Source organism: Mastigoproctus giganteus, chromosome 7 (assembly GCF_048544385.1).
Source record: "Mastigoproctus giganteus isolate SK-2022 chromosome 7, ASM4854438v1, whole genome shotgun sequence".
Classification (NCBI taxonomy): Eukaryota; Metazoa; Arthropoda; class Arachnida; order Uropygi; family Thelyphonidae; genus Mastigoproctus; species Mastigoproctus giganteus.
The window spans coordinates 186,683,805-186,697,986 of NC_143581.1; the positions used below are offsets into that span (position 1 = coordinate 186,683,805).

A 14,182-nucleotide genomic window follows, 5' to 3' on the forward strand; every position below is an offset into this window, starting at 1 on the left:
AATCATAGTTGGTGTCTTCCATCATCTGTACATAGCTGAAATTTTCTCTAATTTGGAGTATTATAATCCATCATTTTAAAAAATGTCATAGAACATTGTTTCCCTATTCTTATACTTAAAATAAGTAAACATCCCAAACAGAGAAGTTTGAAATGATACCTTATAAGCAAACCTTTTTTTTTTTTTTTCAATTTTGTTTGTGTATAGACATGATTCAAACACATTAATTTATACCGGTATATTAGGTGCCTCCGTAGCCAGGTGGAGAGGAGCAGCAGTGCGTAGCACACGTTTCTTGATTAGACCGGGATTCGAGTCCGTGACCACCAAATACGGAGGATGCGGACAGGTCAGCGAATGACCACCGCATATCCCCGGAGCAATATGGCCTTAGTTGCTAATGCTCCTAAAATCCAAATAACAAACAAAGAAACCAGTATATTAGTTTAAAATTTTCACAGTTTCAGTTTGAGGGATTGTAGCCCTAAAATTCTGTGAGTTTAATAAATGAGATTGCAATTTTTTACTTTAATCCTATCATCTGAGTTTTAGTGGTGGAACAAATTTGCTTATTACTCTCTCTCTCTCATAATATTCTAAACATATTCCAGCATGTTAGTAATATGTCTGAAAGCTCAACTGTATATCAGATCAGTTTTTTGACGTTAAGACTGTTTGAAGATCATTCACTTCTTGCATTGTTTTCTCTGTTGTTTCTTTCATTCTTTCTTTACTTTAGAATAAGTAATAGCATTGTAAATTATTCCCAATATCATAATGAATTTCTATGGGAGTTAAGCCAGATTTTACTTAGAGCAGTAATAAAATATGTTGATATTTTAAGACAGGGTTAAACTCAAATTTATCCTTTTTTTTTTTTTTTTTGTTTCGAAGAGCTTCACTTCACATTTTTCAATTTTCTGAAAAAAAGCAAGTATCATTATTTTCTTTTGAAATTTTGTGAACACATGTAAAATGTAAAGATGTAATAACTGTGTAATAGACAGGAGATCACTATTTCAGATTTAGGCCATAAGCTTATAAATCACTCTTTGTAGATCTCTTAAACCAAAATTAATTGGTTATAAAGCCAGTGCCATGGTTGTATTGAAAAAAATTAGAATATTTGTTTTGCTTATCAGTCCATGTTTTCTCCACAAGTGGGGGTGGGAATTTTTTGCTTCTACAAGATTGAGAGATAGTAAGAACTATGTATAGCTTTGGGAATGGCCAGCAGGGTTTTTACTAGATATTTCTCTAAAAGTATTTCAATGTTATGTCTGCCTGCTTATTTTATTTGCAACTATTAATTATTTTTTCTCTGGCATTTTGATGGTAATTGAAAATTGTTAAGTTCTGCTCAAGGTCATTTTGGCTCCCTTTTTAAGAAAAGTTTTTGTCTTTGTATTTCATAAAAACTTCAATTTCCTATTAAAAAGGTCAAAATGGCTCCCATGCAGTCAGATATTTCCTTTGCATCATGTGCAAAATACTTTTCATACTTTTTTGTGGCTCTTAATCAGAATTAACACTAAAGGCAAAATTACTTGTTTTTAATAACATTACTAGCCATTTGCAAAAAGAAATTGTGTAATGTCATTACTATTTTTAGGTCTCCTCCTCCACCACATATACCTGGCGGGCCAGCCCATAAACTGGCCAATAATTCCTATTGTTCCCGAGATGGCCGCCGTGAAAGTAGGCCTCCTGTTGTTGTTATCGATGCTGGTCATTTGAAAGCTTTACAAGATGGAGCATCAAGGTAAAATATGATCTTGATATGCAGGGTGTTCAGAAAAAGGACAATTTTTTTTTTTTTTTTAATTTCATTGTTTTTGCAAGTATACCTCCTAATATGCTTATTTATTTTATTCATATTTTTTTAATACACAATGTTAAACACAATGTTCATACTAAAATTTTTTTAATCATAACAGTTTATAATGAAGGTTTAGATATTTAGTTTTTTTTTTTAAATATTTAGCATTAGTAGAGTCATATGATGTAAGAAAGCAAGCTTATACAGCATCAGTCAAAAAAACAAACAAAAAAAAAAAACAAACAAACTTTGTTCCAAATGTTTGTCTACTTCTTCCTTGAATTTATTTAAGCTATCAACTTCCACAACAATGGATGGAAGTTCACTCTGGCAATTAACTACCTGCTGGCTAAAGGCAAACTTCTGCACATTTATTCGATGACTGTCTTTCCTCAATTTCAGGTTATGCCCCCTCAGGTTTGTAATCTGAGCAAGAGGAAGAATCCCATCAGCATTGCGTCTGCTCAATCCATTCAAGGCCTTATACACCTCAATCAAATCACCTCGCAGGTGCCTAGTCTCCAGATGCTACAGTTTACAGAACTTAAGCCTTTCTTCATAAGAGCACCCCTTTGTTTCCCTCACAATCTTGTTGTCCTTCTTTGTACTCGTTATAGCAACTCTACATACTTCCTAAAATGAGGTTTCCAGACCTGTACACAATACTCAAGGTGTGGCCTGACCATTGCCTTATACAAGGAGATAATCATCTCCTTATCCCTGCTAGCAAAATTCCTGTATATCATTGACAAGACCCCATGACCTGCTCTAGAGGCCTATCTGCACTGCTCAGAAAACTTCATATCTGACTGTACAATTACTCCAGGCCTCTTTCATTCTTTACTTCCTTGAGTGTAACCTCACACAGTTGGTACATTTCTCTGGGATTACTGCTACCCATATGCAGTACTTTGCATTTGTCAATGTTAAACTTCAGTTTGCCACTTCTTAGCAAATCTACCCAACTTTTCTAAATTGTTACAGTAGCATACTGCCATTAACAATCCTGCCAACCTTTGTATCATCTGAAAACTTCAACATTAAGCAGGATCTACTGTCATCAGTATCATTGATAAATATACAAAACAACAATGGGCTCAGACCAAATTCTTGGGGATACCACTAATAACATTAGTCCATGAAGAGCAGTGTCCATTGATTACCACTCTCTATCTTCTCCCACTCAACCATCATCCTTTTATCCATTGTAGCAACTTGCCCTTAATGCCATACTCTTCCAATTTGCACAATAGTCTTCCGTGTACAACAGTATCAAAAGCTTTCCTGAAATCCAAAAATATAATATCAAAATTATTATTTGCATCCAGTTCCTTTGTGACCACATCATAGTATCCAATCAAATTCGTCAGACAAGACTTTTCCCTTAACAAATCTTTGCTGTGTCTGAATTATTACTGCAGTGTTCTCTAGATGATCCTGCAATGCTTCTTTAACCAGTGACTCCATTATTTCACCCAAAACAAGTTAAAGTAACAGGTCTGTAATTGCACGTGTCACCCTTTGATCCCCCACCTTTGTGAATTGGAGATACATTTTCACATCTGCAATCCGTGGGGACCTGTCCTGATTCCAATGATGCTCTCATAATTATGGCTAATGGTTTGCTTACTTCCTTTGCTGCCTCCTTTAATATAACTGGATGGATTCCATCCACTTCAGGTGCCTTTCTTATGTTTAACTTCAACAATTTCTCCTCCACTTTGCTCTCAGTTATTACAAAATTATTTAGCTCTCTGTTAGAGTTTAATGATTGTCTGTTCTCCACTTCCCTATAGAATTCTTTACGTGTGAATGTAGATGCAAAATACTCATTCAGTTTTGCAGCTATCTGAGCAGGATCATCTGCAGTCAAACCATTGATATCATGTGGACCAATCTAATTTAACCCCTTCCTTTTGGAGTTTATATAAGTAAAGAAGTCTGCTGTTTTTCTTTGCATCCTTTTCCAAAGATTTCTCATAATCTGCCTTCGGATGCCTAATCTCCTTTGTGACTTGATTACAGACTAGCTTATATCTACCATAGGGTTATTTTTTGCTGAAAATTTATATGCATCCAATGCATTTTTCTTCTCTGTCTCGAGTGTCATTAGTTTGTCTGACATCCATTTGGGCCTAAACCTTGAACAGTATTTTTTAGTTAGTATGAAAATCCTAGTAGCTTCCAAGATTAATTCTTTAATGCTTTCCATTTAGAATTTGTTGTTGGTAACATCATCAGTTGATCCCACTGTATAGAATTTAAAAAATCTCTGAGACCACTGTAAACACCTTTATGAAAGCACTATATATTTTTATATTTACATATATTTATTCACATTTGTTAGAGCTGTATTGCTTGTTACCTTTGTGTGAGAAAATGCAACTTCAAGGTATTTTTGGAATATGGAAGTATTTTTAACATGGGACTGATTCCTCAACATTTGTAATGCATAACTTATTTCTAAGTGCTTATAGAAATTTTCATAACTGCAACTACTGTGTCTTGAATAAAATCATCTGTGATATCTGCAATTAATTCTGCAGCTGCGTAGATTATTTTTTATATATTATATTCTTAAGGTGTTCTTCCCAAAAAAATTACAGCAGTTCAGATCAGGGTGAACATGGCGGCAAGAATCATCGATATCCAATGTAATCTTGATTTTAGGAGACCAGACCACACCTGAAATATGCCCATCATTCAGCTTATTATCTTATTGCTCAGTGTCCAAAAAAAAAAAAAAAAAGAACGAAGTTATATTCAAGGATTCATTATCTGCTCAAAATATCTCCTCTGTCCTAGAAAATAGAGGTGTCTCCATAGCCAGGTGGGCAGGAGCAGCAGTGCGTAGCACACGCTTCTTGATTAGACCGGGATTCGAGCCCGTGACCACCAAATATAGAGGATGCAGAAATGTCATGGAATGACCACCGCATATCCCCGGAGCAATATGGCCTTAGTTGCTATTGCTCCTAAAAACCAAACAACAACAACTAGAAAATAGAATGAACCTGTATGGAAAGACTTCATATAATTTTCATGGCATCTTTAGGGACCACTCGCAGATTATGTAATGCAAAAGGTGTAATGAAAATCGTATAAAATGTTATGTGAATTGGTGGAGAGAAGCTATCGCACATGTTACTGTTAGATTGATGAAGTGGTGCAAGGAAACAGACTTATTCTTCATCTCCCAAAAACAAAAAATCACCGATCACTCATCATATTATTCACATCACTAGAAAGTGGCTATTTGTTTCTTGAACTTTTTCAAACCTTTTACCTTGGCTGTCTTATAAGATAATTTATTCCAGTGATCTACAAGGCACTGCCCAAAAGTAAGCTTCATGAGATTCAGTCTTCTGTAGTTTTGTAAGATTTAATGTTTCCTATCAGCTGTATTATACTTTCCTCATCCATTTTATTCATTCCCTTAATTTTTACCTAAATCAGGTTCTCTTGCTCTTTCCTCACAAGGTGTCTAGTAGTACAGCATTGCTATCCACACCTAAGCCACTCTTTAGGAAATGCGTGAGAATATACACTAGTCTGTTGCTCTTCTTCAAAACCTCTCTAGAATTATTATTATTATTTTTTTTTGTATAGAGTAGTAGAGGCATATGATAAAGGAAAGCAAGCTTATAAAGCATAGCACAAAAAAAAAAAAAAAAAAAAAAAAAAACCCCTCCCACATCACTATCCATCCCCTCCAGTAATTTGTCTAGTTCTTCCTTGAAGTTATTCAAACTACCCACTTCTTAACAAAAGAAGAAAGTTTGTTCCAACAATCAACCACCCTGCTAGCTAAAGGCAAATTATCTCTAATCTGCAACTATCCTCCTCAATTTGAATTTATGCCCCCTCGTGTATATTCTGAGCAAGAGGAAGAATGCCATCAGCATTGACCTTGCTCAATCCATTGAAGACCTTAAACACCTAAATCAGATCACCTTGCAGGTGCCTAGTCTCCAGTTGTTTCTTAGTAAGGTCACCCTTATGTTTTCTTTATCAATTTCATTGCCCTTCTCTGCATCTGTTCCAGAAGATCTACATCCTTCCTAGAAGTTTACAGACTTGTATGCAGTACTCAAAATGGGGCCTAACCATTGCTTTGTACAGTAAGATAATCACCTCCTTATCTCTGCTAGCAAAGTTCTAGTATATCATTGACAAAACCTGATGAGCTGTCCTGGCAGCCTATCTGCATTACTCAGAGAACCACACAGTTGGTGTGTTATTGTGAGATTACTGCCACACATATGCAGTACTTTGCATTTGTCAATATGATGGGCAGGTCAATATTCACCTGCCCATCAGCCTAATTTTTTTAGATCTTGTTGCAGTAGCCTGATTAATGTGATTAACCACCCTGCCAACCTTTGTATCAACTGCAAGCTTAGACATTAAGTCTGATATGCAATGGGCCCAGCATTGAACCCTGGGGGCGCTCCACTAATATCATTTGTCCAAAAAGATCTGTGTCCATTAATAATCACTCTGTCTTCTTCCACTAACTATCCCTTTATCCAGAGCAGTAAGTTGCCCTTAATGCCAACTGTTCCAATTTGTACAGCAGTCTTTTATATTCAACAGCATCAAAACCTTTCTTGAAATTCAAGTATATGATATCTAAATTAATTTTTGCAACCAGTTCTTTTGTTATTGCATCACAGTATCCAGTCGGATTGGCCAGGCAAGATCGCCTATTCACATGCTGTAGCTGCAGTATTCATCATGCTGTAGCTGCAGTATAGTTGCATTCCTGTCTTGTTGGTCCTGCATTACTTCTTTAACCGGAGACTCCATTATTTTCCTTGAATAGACGTTAAGCTCTCATATCTCTCCTTTTTGTACACAGGCCCATAATTACTCATGTCACCTTTTTATCACTCTTTGTGAATTGGGGCTACATTTGCACATCTCCAGTACATAGGGACCTACCCTGAATCCAAAGATGCTCTCATAGTTATGACTATGGTTTGCATACCTCCTTGCCACCTCTCTTAATATAAATGGATAGATTCCATTCACCACTGGTGATTTTTTTTTAATGTTAAGCTTCAACAATTTCTCTTACACTTTCCTCACAGTTATCACAATCATTTAATTCCCTATTAGATTTTTATTAACTTTCTAAAGAACTCTTTGCATGAATGTAGAAGCAAAATACCTAATACCTGTTCAGTTTGTAGCAAACTGAGTAGGATCATCAGCAGTTAAACCATCGACATCAAGTGTGCCCATGTGATTCAGCCCCTTCCTTCTACTGTTAATATAAGTTAAGAAGTCCTTGCTGCTTTTCTTGGCATTCTTTTTTGTCTGTGACTTCTCGTAATCTTCTTTAGCTTGCCTAACCTCCTTTGTGACTTAATTACAGACTACTTTATATCTGCCATAGGCTTCTGTATCACCTGATAATTTATATGCATCCCACGCATTTTTCTTCACTGCCACAAGTCTCATCAGTTCAACTGTTATCCATTTAGGGTCCAAGCCTGGAATGCTATTTCTTAGTTAGTTGGAAAATCCACGTATCTTCTATGATTACTTCCCTGAATGCTTCTATTTAGAATTTTGCTGTTGGTAACATCTTCAGATTGTCCCACTGTATAGAATTTAAAAAACTGTGTGAGACCACTATAGTCACCCTTACAAAAGCAAAATCCCTTACCTTTACCCTTGACAGTAGTTAGATCTTTAAGTAAATCCCACATCAGCACCTGTTATCACTGCCATCCAGAGTGTCTTTTACTTGCAGATTCTTAATGCATGAAGAATTCTGGCTTGTAATCAGATCAAGAGTATTGCTTCCTCTTTTTGCCTCTCTAAACATGCTGCTGTAGAAAACAGTCATCTAGTAAATCTACAAAAGTCTTGCTAGTGTGTGAGTGATCAACCCACAAGTTCCATTCAATATTTGGAAAGTTAAAATTCCACATTATAAGAATATCTTATAATGTGGAATTTATGAAATCTTGTTTGTTTACTAATTTACTGGTCCATTCTATAACCCTGTATAGTTGTGTGTTATACTGATTACAGTTGTTAGGCCTATAACACACTCCTCCTCTCATTTTCCTTTTCCCAGTGTTTATGTCACACCATACTGATTCAACATTATTACACTGGTCACCAATGAACTGGATGCACTGCCTTAGATTTAACATGCTTCTTAACTAAGAGCATAACTCCCTTTTCTGTCCTCTCATATCTCTCCTTTTTGTACATATTGTACCCTATATTCAAATTCTGTATCTCTTATGTCTGAGTGACACCATGTCTCTGACATCTCCACAGTGTTTGCGTTTAATAATTTAATCAGTGCTTCAAATTCATTAAATTAATTTACTATGCTCCTAACGTTACTGTACATGCAGTTATACATGCACCGTATTCTTACTTTTAGTTACTTTAACACATTCCATGTATTCGCTTTTTCCATGATGACCCACAGCAGGGTTGAAATTCCCAACTTGCTTTCAAGGCTTCTGCATATTCCAGTAGAAGCATTGCAAGAATCACTTCACCTCTGCCTGTGGCTCTAGTCAATCTGTTAGTTTGTGTCCCCCCAAGCTAGCAGTTTCTGATCCACCTGACATTGCTTTGTTAGCATCTGTAAATATTCTTGCACCCCTGTTTAAGTGTATTCTATCCCCCTAAAAACAGACTGTTAATCATGCACCTTCCATCTTTTCTTGATTACAATACTTCAGGTGTGGCTTTACCATCATCTTATATAAAAGGATTGTGACTTCCTTCTTGTAAACGGTCCAATAAATCATTGATAGGACACCATGATAAGCTATTTCCAAGTTTCTGTTCCATAGGTGCAGGATTTACATTATTATTTTTCAGAATGGTTGCTATAGCTGAGTGGTTAATGTGAGGATACTGAAGTGCATGTGTTTGAGTGACAATGGTTGAAATACATGTGACTACCAAATATGGCGATATTCTTTTGCTCTCTCTATTTTTTTGAATTCCTCTGACTAGGTGGTTTTCACAGTATAAACAGAAAATTTATTTATTTATAATTATTCTAAGTCAATTTGAAGTAGCACAGCCTGCTTCTGGTTGTTAACCACCCTCTCAACTTTCAAATTATTGGAAAACCATGGTAGATGGTAGATTTCCTTCTATTCCCTTTTCATTAACACAAAAATGCTTGATATTTGACAGATGGTATTTTTAAAAATTTTTTAAATCTTACAAAATTCCTCCCATTAAATCAAATTCTCCTATATACTTTCCATAACAGTATTCTCTAAATGGTGATAGAGTATTTTCTGTTTTCAGTTCAATTTACTATATTTATGAAAGGTTACCCGAATTTCCTTGTAATTATATATGATTTTGAGTTTAAAAATACATAGACAATCTTGGTTAATATCTAGGTTCAGTTTAGACTCTTAATTATGGCTATAAATAGAGATTGCTAAGAAGGGTACAGATGATCTGGTGGCTTGTAAGGTCTGTGGTTTTTGGAATATATGGGTTCTTCTGATAACAGTTTGAGTAACTTATGATGAGTCATAATGATGATGTGTGCTAAGTTTAGGGAATGTGGTGATCTTAAATTGAAGCTTGGTTTACAATGGATGATATTGAATCTCTAAGAAGGTCAGTAGATACCTTGGAGAGTAATGAATATAGTGATAAAGCAGTTATTGAAGTGCCCAATACTATGTCAAGTGATATTCTACTGAATAATTAGCCCAAGGAATGAATCATCAAGCACTGACTGCTTTGGCTCCAAATGAGGTAAATTCAGGTGTACTCAGTTGTAAGGAAAAGTGGGAATATTTTTTGTTATAAAGACAGATAGTAATAACTAGTTTATGGTTCTGTTATGTATAGTCTACAAGGTGCCAGAATGGACTGTTACTAACCAGTTGGCACCTCCATAGCCAGGTGGGAAAGAGCAGCAGTGCGTAGCACACGCTTCCTGATTAGACTGGGGCTCGAGCCCGTGACCACCAAATACGGAGGATGCAGAAAGGTGAGGGAATGACCACCGCATATCCCGGAGCAACATGGCCTTAGTTGCTAATGCTCCTAAAAACCAAATAACAACAACAACTAACCAGTTATCAGTTCTTTGGGAAACTAAAAGAATGGTTATCCATATATCCATGAATATAAAGCAAAAATGAACTGAGGGTTTTGTCAAGAAATATAGTATCATGCTGTAAAAATGCTATGAGATAGGTCAATATGTTGCTGCATGTGCAGTTTTTCCCAGGCACAATAGATGCTGAATTTTGTTTGTTTAACTTGAGACTTGAAGGAGACTCTACAAAGCATATAGGATGAGATGAAGATAAATTTCACTTAAGCAGAGAAGATGCAAGAGTTTTCGTTGGTGTCATAGATGCTGCTTAAGGTTCAGGGGGACTTCTAATTATGAGGGGGGGGGTTCAGGATATGGGAGTCATTGGAAAGATTCAGGTTAGTGATATGGATCAAGATTTCCTCCTTGGCAGCTTAGTTTTCATGATAACATCACCATCTGCTACTTATTTGGAGGGGAACTAGATTTGAGTCCTATCCTATACTGGAGAAATTTCTAAATGCCTCTTCAGTTTGGCTAACTTAGCTGACCTCAGATAGAGGTAGTAGTGTTTCCCCATGTCAGTTCAAACAGTACATGTGCAATTTGGCCTGTGAATACACACACTGACACATCTAAAACAGACAGACATGGAAAGGCAATGTAAAGTATTGCACCAAGACTGTATAATCCCTAACCAGTCTGGGTGCTTTGTGCTTTGGTTGTTAACCCTCTAACAGAGACCGTAAATCAGGAGGATTAGGTATGGATCAAGGTTACACTTGTACTTTCCTTGAGAGCATTTATGTGCAGCCTAGAAATGGCATGTGTTGAATTGGGCACAATAACCACTAGCTGTTATGGTGCTACAAGGAAGACATGTGTAATGTTTAAATAGCTATAAGGAATATGTCAGGGTTAATTTAAAAAAAAAAAAAATTGACCATTAATACTCATAATCTTATATAGGGCTAACCGCAGTTCCATTTTGAGATAGGGAATGAAGCGTTTAGGAGAGTGGAAAGTTAAAGTGGACGGTATGCCCCTTATTAAAATCTGTCTGAAAGTGATCAGATAGTTCCCAAAATCTGATTAGGGTCAGGTGGAGAGCAAGTTTGTGTAGTCCAGAAAAGGTATCCTTTGTGATATCTTTTCTGATATCACTTAGGATTTAAGGATTCAGGAAAGCTGCTAATTGGAAGGATGGGGAAGGACTAGTAAAGAAAAAAATAGGAGTGTGGTCAGGGTTGCCACTATTTCAAAATCTCTGATTTAGAGATGATTGGGAAGTTGTGGTGAGGTGGGGTAGGATAATGAAAGCAATCATGAAAAATGACAGTTAAGATTTAACATTGATAAGTGCAAGGTACTATGTTTGGAATTCCAGAATAACATGCTATTTGGGTAGTGCCAAATTCAAGGTAGTTTATAGGAAAAAAGACGGAGTAAATTGTACATTTCAATGAGAAGTGCAGACAGGATGCTAGAACAGCTTATGGTGTTCTTCCACTGATAAAGAAGAAATTGCTAGCAGGGACAAAGAGATGATTATTCCATTATATAAAGCAGTGGTTAGACCATATCTTGAATTCTGCATAGGTATCACCTATGCAGAATTAAAGATGTGGCTTCCAGACAGCCTGTAGGCTATCTAGAAGCCTCATTTTAGGAATTATGGATGTTGGAAAGGATGCCAAGAAGAGCAACAAGATCAGTTTGGAGCACAAAACTACATTCTTACGAAGACTGGGATTATGTAAATTGCAGCATCTGGAAACTATCTGCATGGTGACCTAATTTGAAGCATTAGAAGAGAACCACTGGAAGAACAGTCTTTAAGACTTTGGAAAGAGTGGAAAATTACATATTTGTAATTTGCTGGACCCAGGCCCAGCTCCTCATGTCACGGATGGGCACCAGGCAGCTGCTGCCCATTTCATTAACACAAAAATTATATATATACCAAAATTACATATCTCCAAATAACTGGAGTGTTTGGTCTAGAAACTCAGATCATTAATGTATATAACCACTAGTTTTTTTTTTTTTTTTTTTTTTTTGCTGGCTCCCAGGCATTGGCAGCCTGGGAGTGGGATTTAGGCACTCACTGGTATTGCACTACCGCTGGCAGGTGTGAGATTTTTGGTGGTAATTACACCAGTACAGGATGACAGTTGACCCAGGCCCAGCTCCTCATGTCAGGGATGGGCACCAGGCAGCCGCTGCCCATTTCATTAACACAAAAATTTACGTTGTCTGCTCCCTTTTGGCAAAGTGGTTTGACACAAACAACACAACACATTAATATTTTTATACACATACATTTGCACTTTTTCAGGCCCATTATGCTTTGTTTCTGCACCATCAGAGAGAGAACAAAGGTGGAGATGGGCTAACACCTAGGAGCCACCCCGATACAAGAGAGAGCAGGCTTGCACTCGCACGCACGCGCGCGCGCGCACACACACACACACACACACACACACCTTGATTGCTATTACATAGAACGGTTTTATATATACAGGTGACCCCCGCTTAATGCTGATCATTCGTTCCGGAAAAACAGAGCGCTAAGTGAATCCGCGCTAAGCGAGCGCCGCTTTCCCATAAGGTAACATATGTATTTATGAGCTGCGGTCGGTGCCATAGGATATTTCCTAATAAATAATAAACAGTAATGAAAAGATGCACAAATGTTGGTCAAAATATTTAATATTCAAATATTTGCACATATAAAATATTCTGCATTGCATACGTATAATTATGTGGTAACTACTTGCGTTTCAAAAGTAAATTTAAAATTCCAATTAAAATAATGAATTTAATTTAATTGATGAATTTAATCATGACAAATGTGTGGATTTTGAGTTGAACTTTGGCCCTCTTCCAAATAAACTAAAAGGGGTATTAATTTTAAATCCCCCGCAGCGTTACAACCAACAATAAAGTCAACCGATCCTTCGCCGCTTTGAAACCTGGCATGTTTTTTTCTTCTTTCAATATGAAACTTCTTTTAGGCATTCGTTTCCACAAAAGTCCTGCTTCAGCTATGTTAAAAACTTGTTGAGAAGTATAACACATAATACCCCTCTTCAACAATTTCAACAAGTTCTTTTTTGAAAGTTTCGGCTCCTTGATCTGCACTTGCGGCTTCTCCCTGGATTTTAAATCTATTCAACCAGCCCTTACTAGTTTTAAATGGTTCCACATTTTTTTTTTTTTTTTTTTAGGCGAGTTTTCTGCAGATCATCATATTGGCTAATCTCTTTCTCTCTCTCTCTCTCTCTTTTTTTAATATTTAACTTAACTGAATTCTGCATTGGAATATTATCTTCAATAAAATTAAAGTCTTTCCATTTCAATCCTAATAGCCGGCCTAGTCCTAGTTGCTTGCAGTGGAACAGCTATCTTTCCCGCCCCAAAAATTAATTCTTTATTTTTTTATAATTGTTCTTACAGTTAAAGTTGCAAGTCCTAAATTATGGCACACATCCGTTTGTCGTTGACCGGAATCGATTCGCTTCAAAACGTCTAATTTAATTTTCAAATTCAGTCTTTTTCTTACATTTATAGTCTTCGTACTGCACCCAGACGTTGTTGCATTTTCATTCCTGTCAGTCATTATTAGCTCTTCGAAAATGTAACTGCGTTGGTTGAATTAATTACGATACAATGTTCAAGTAAACTATCCGTTACGCACGATGTCTAATACTCTACTGAGTGATGACTAGACTTCGGATAAATGCATATAACGCAAATATTACAAGCAATATACTTGATCATTTTTTAAAATGTTGATCTCGGAACTACGTAACAAGTCACTGTACTGAAACTAAATTAGCGTGCGAGAAAATTTCACTGAGCGTGGGAAAATTTCTCAAGTCGGCGTGGGAAACGTTTTAATGCTGTTTTGCTATTCATTTTCAAGCTATCGACTCCATCAAATGAAACGATTTCGTTAAATATGTCAAAAATTCAATCTGTAAAAGAGCGTTATAGTGATCTGTGACAGCGTTATAGTCAGATACGGGTTATAATATAAGAACAGCGTTATAGCGAATCAGTGTAAAGTGAACCGCGTTATAACGGGGGCCTGCTGTATATGAGAATGTATAAAATTGTTTGAGAATGTACATAAAATTGTGTGTGTAAATAAATGGAATGCAGAGAAAATGAAAAAAAAAAAAACATGCAGAATTCATGGCATTATTTTTTAAGGGTTTGTTTTTTACCTTAGATTTATCATTAGAAGTCTTCTTTTGTTCTCTCTCCATTTTTTTGAATTCCTCTGACTTTAGGTGGTTTTCACA

General features: G+C 36.4%; 1 protein-coding gene across 2 annotated transcripts in view; it reads left to right on the forward strand.

The window, feature by feature from the left end:
• Nucleotides 1-14,182, forward strand: part of LOC150083407 (NADH dehydrogenase [ubiquinone] 1 alpha subcomplex subunit 7-like) — a 46,093-nt gene that overhangs the window by 12,841 nt on the left and 19,070 nt on the right. For both annotated transcript variants that reach the window (XM_090377251.1, XM_090377250.1), the window contains exon 3: nucleotides 1,613-1,762. In XM_090377251.1, coding sequence (XP_090233377.1) covers nucleotides 1,613-1,762 — 150 coding nt within the window. The remainder of the gene's footprint in view (nucleotides 1-1,612; nucleotides 1,763-14,182) is intronic.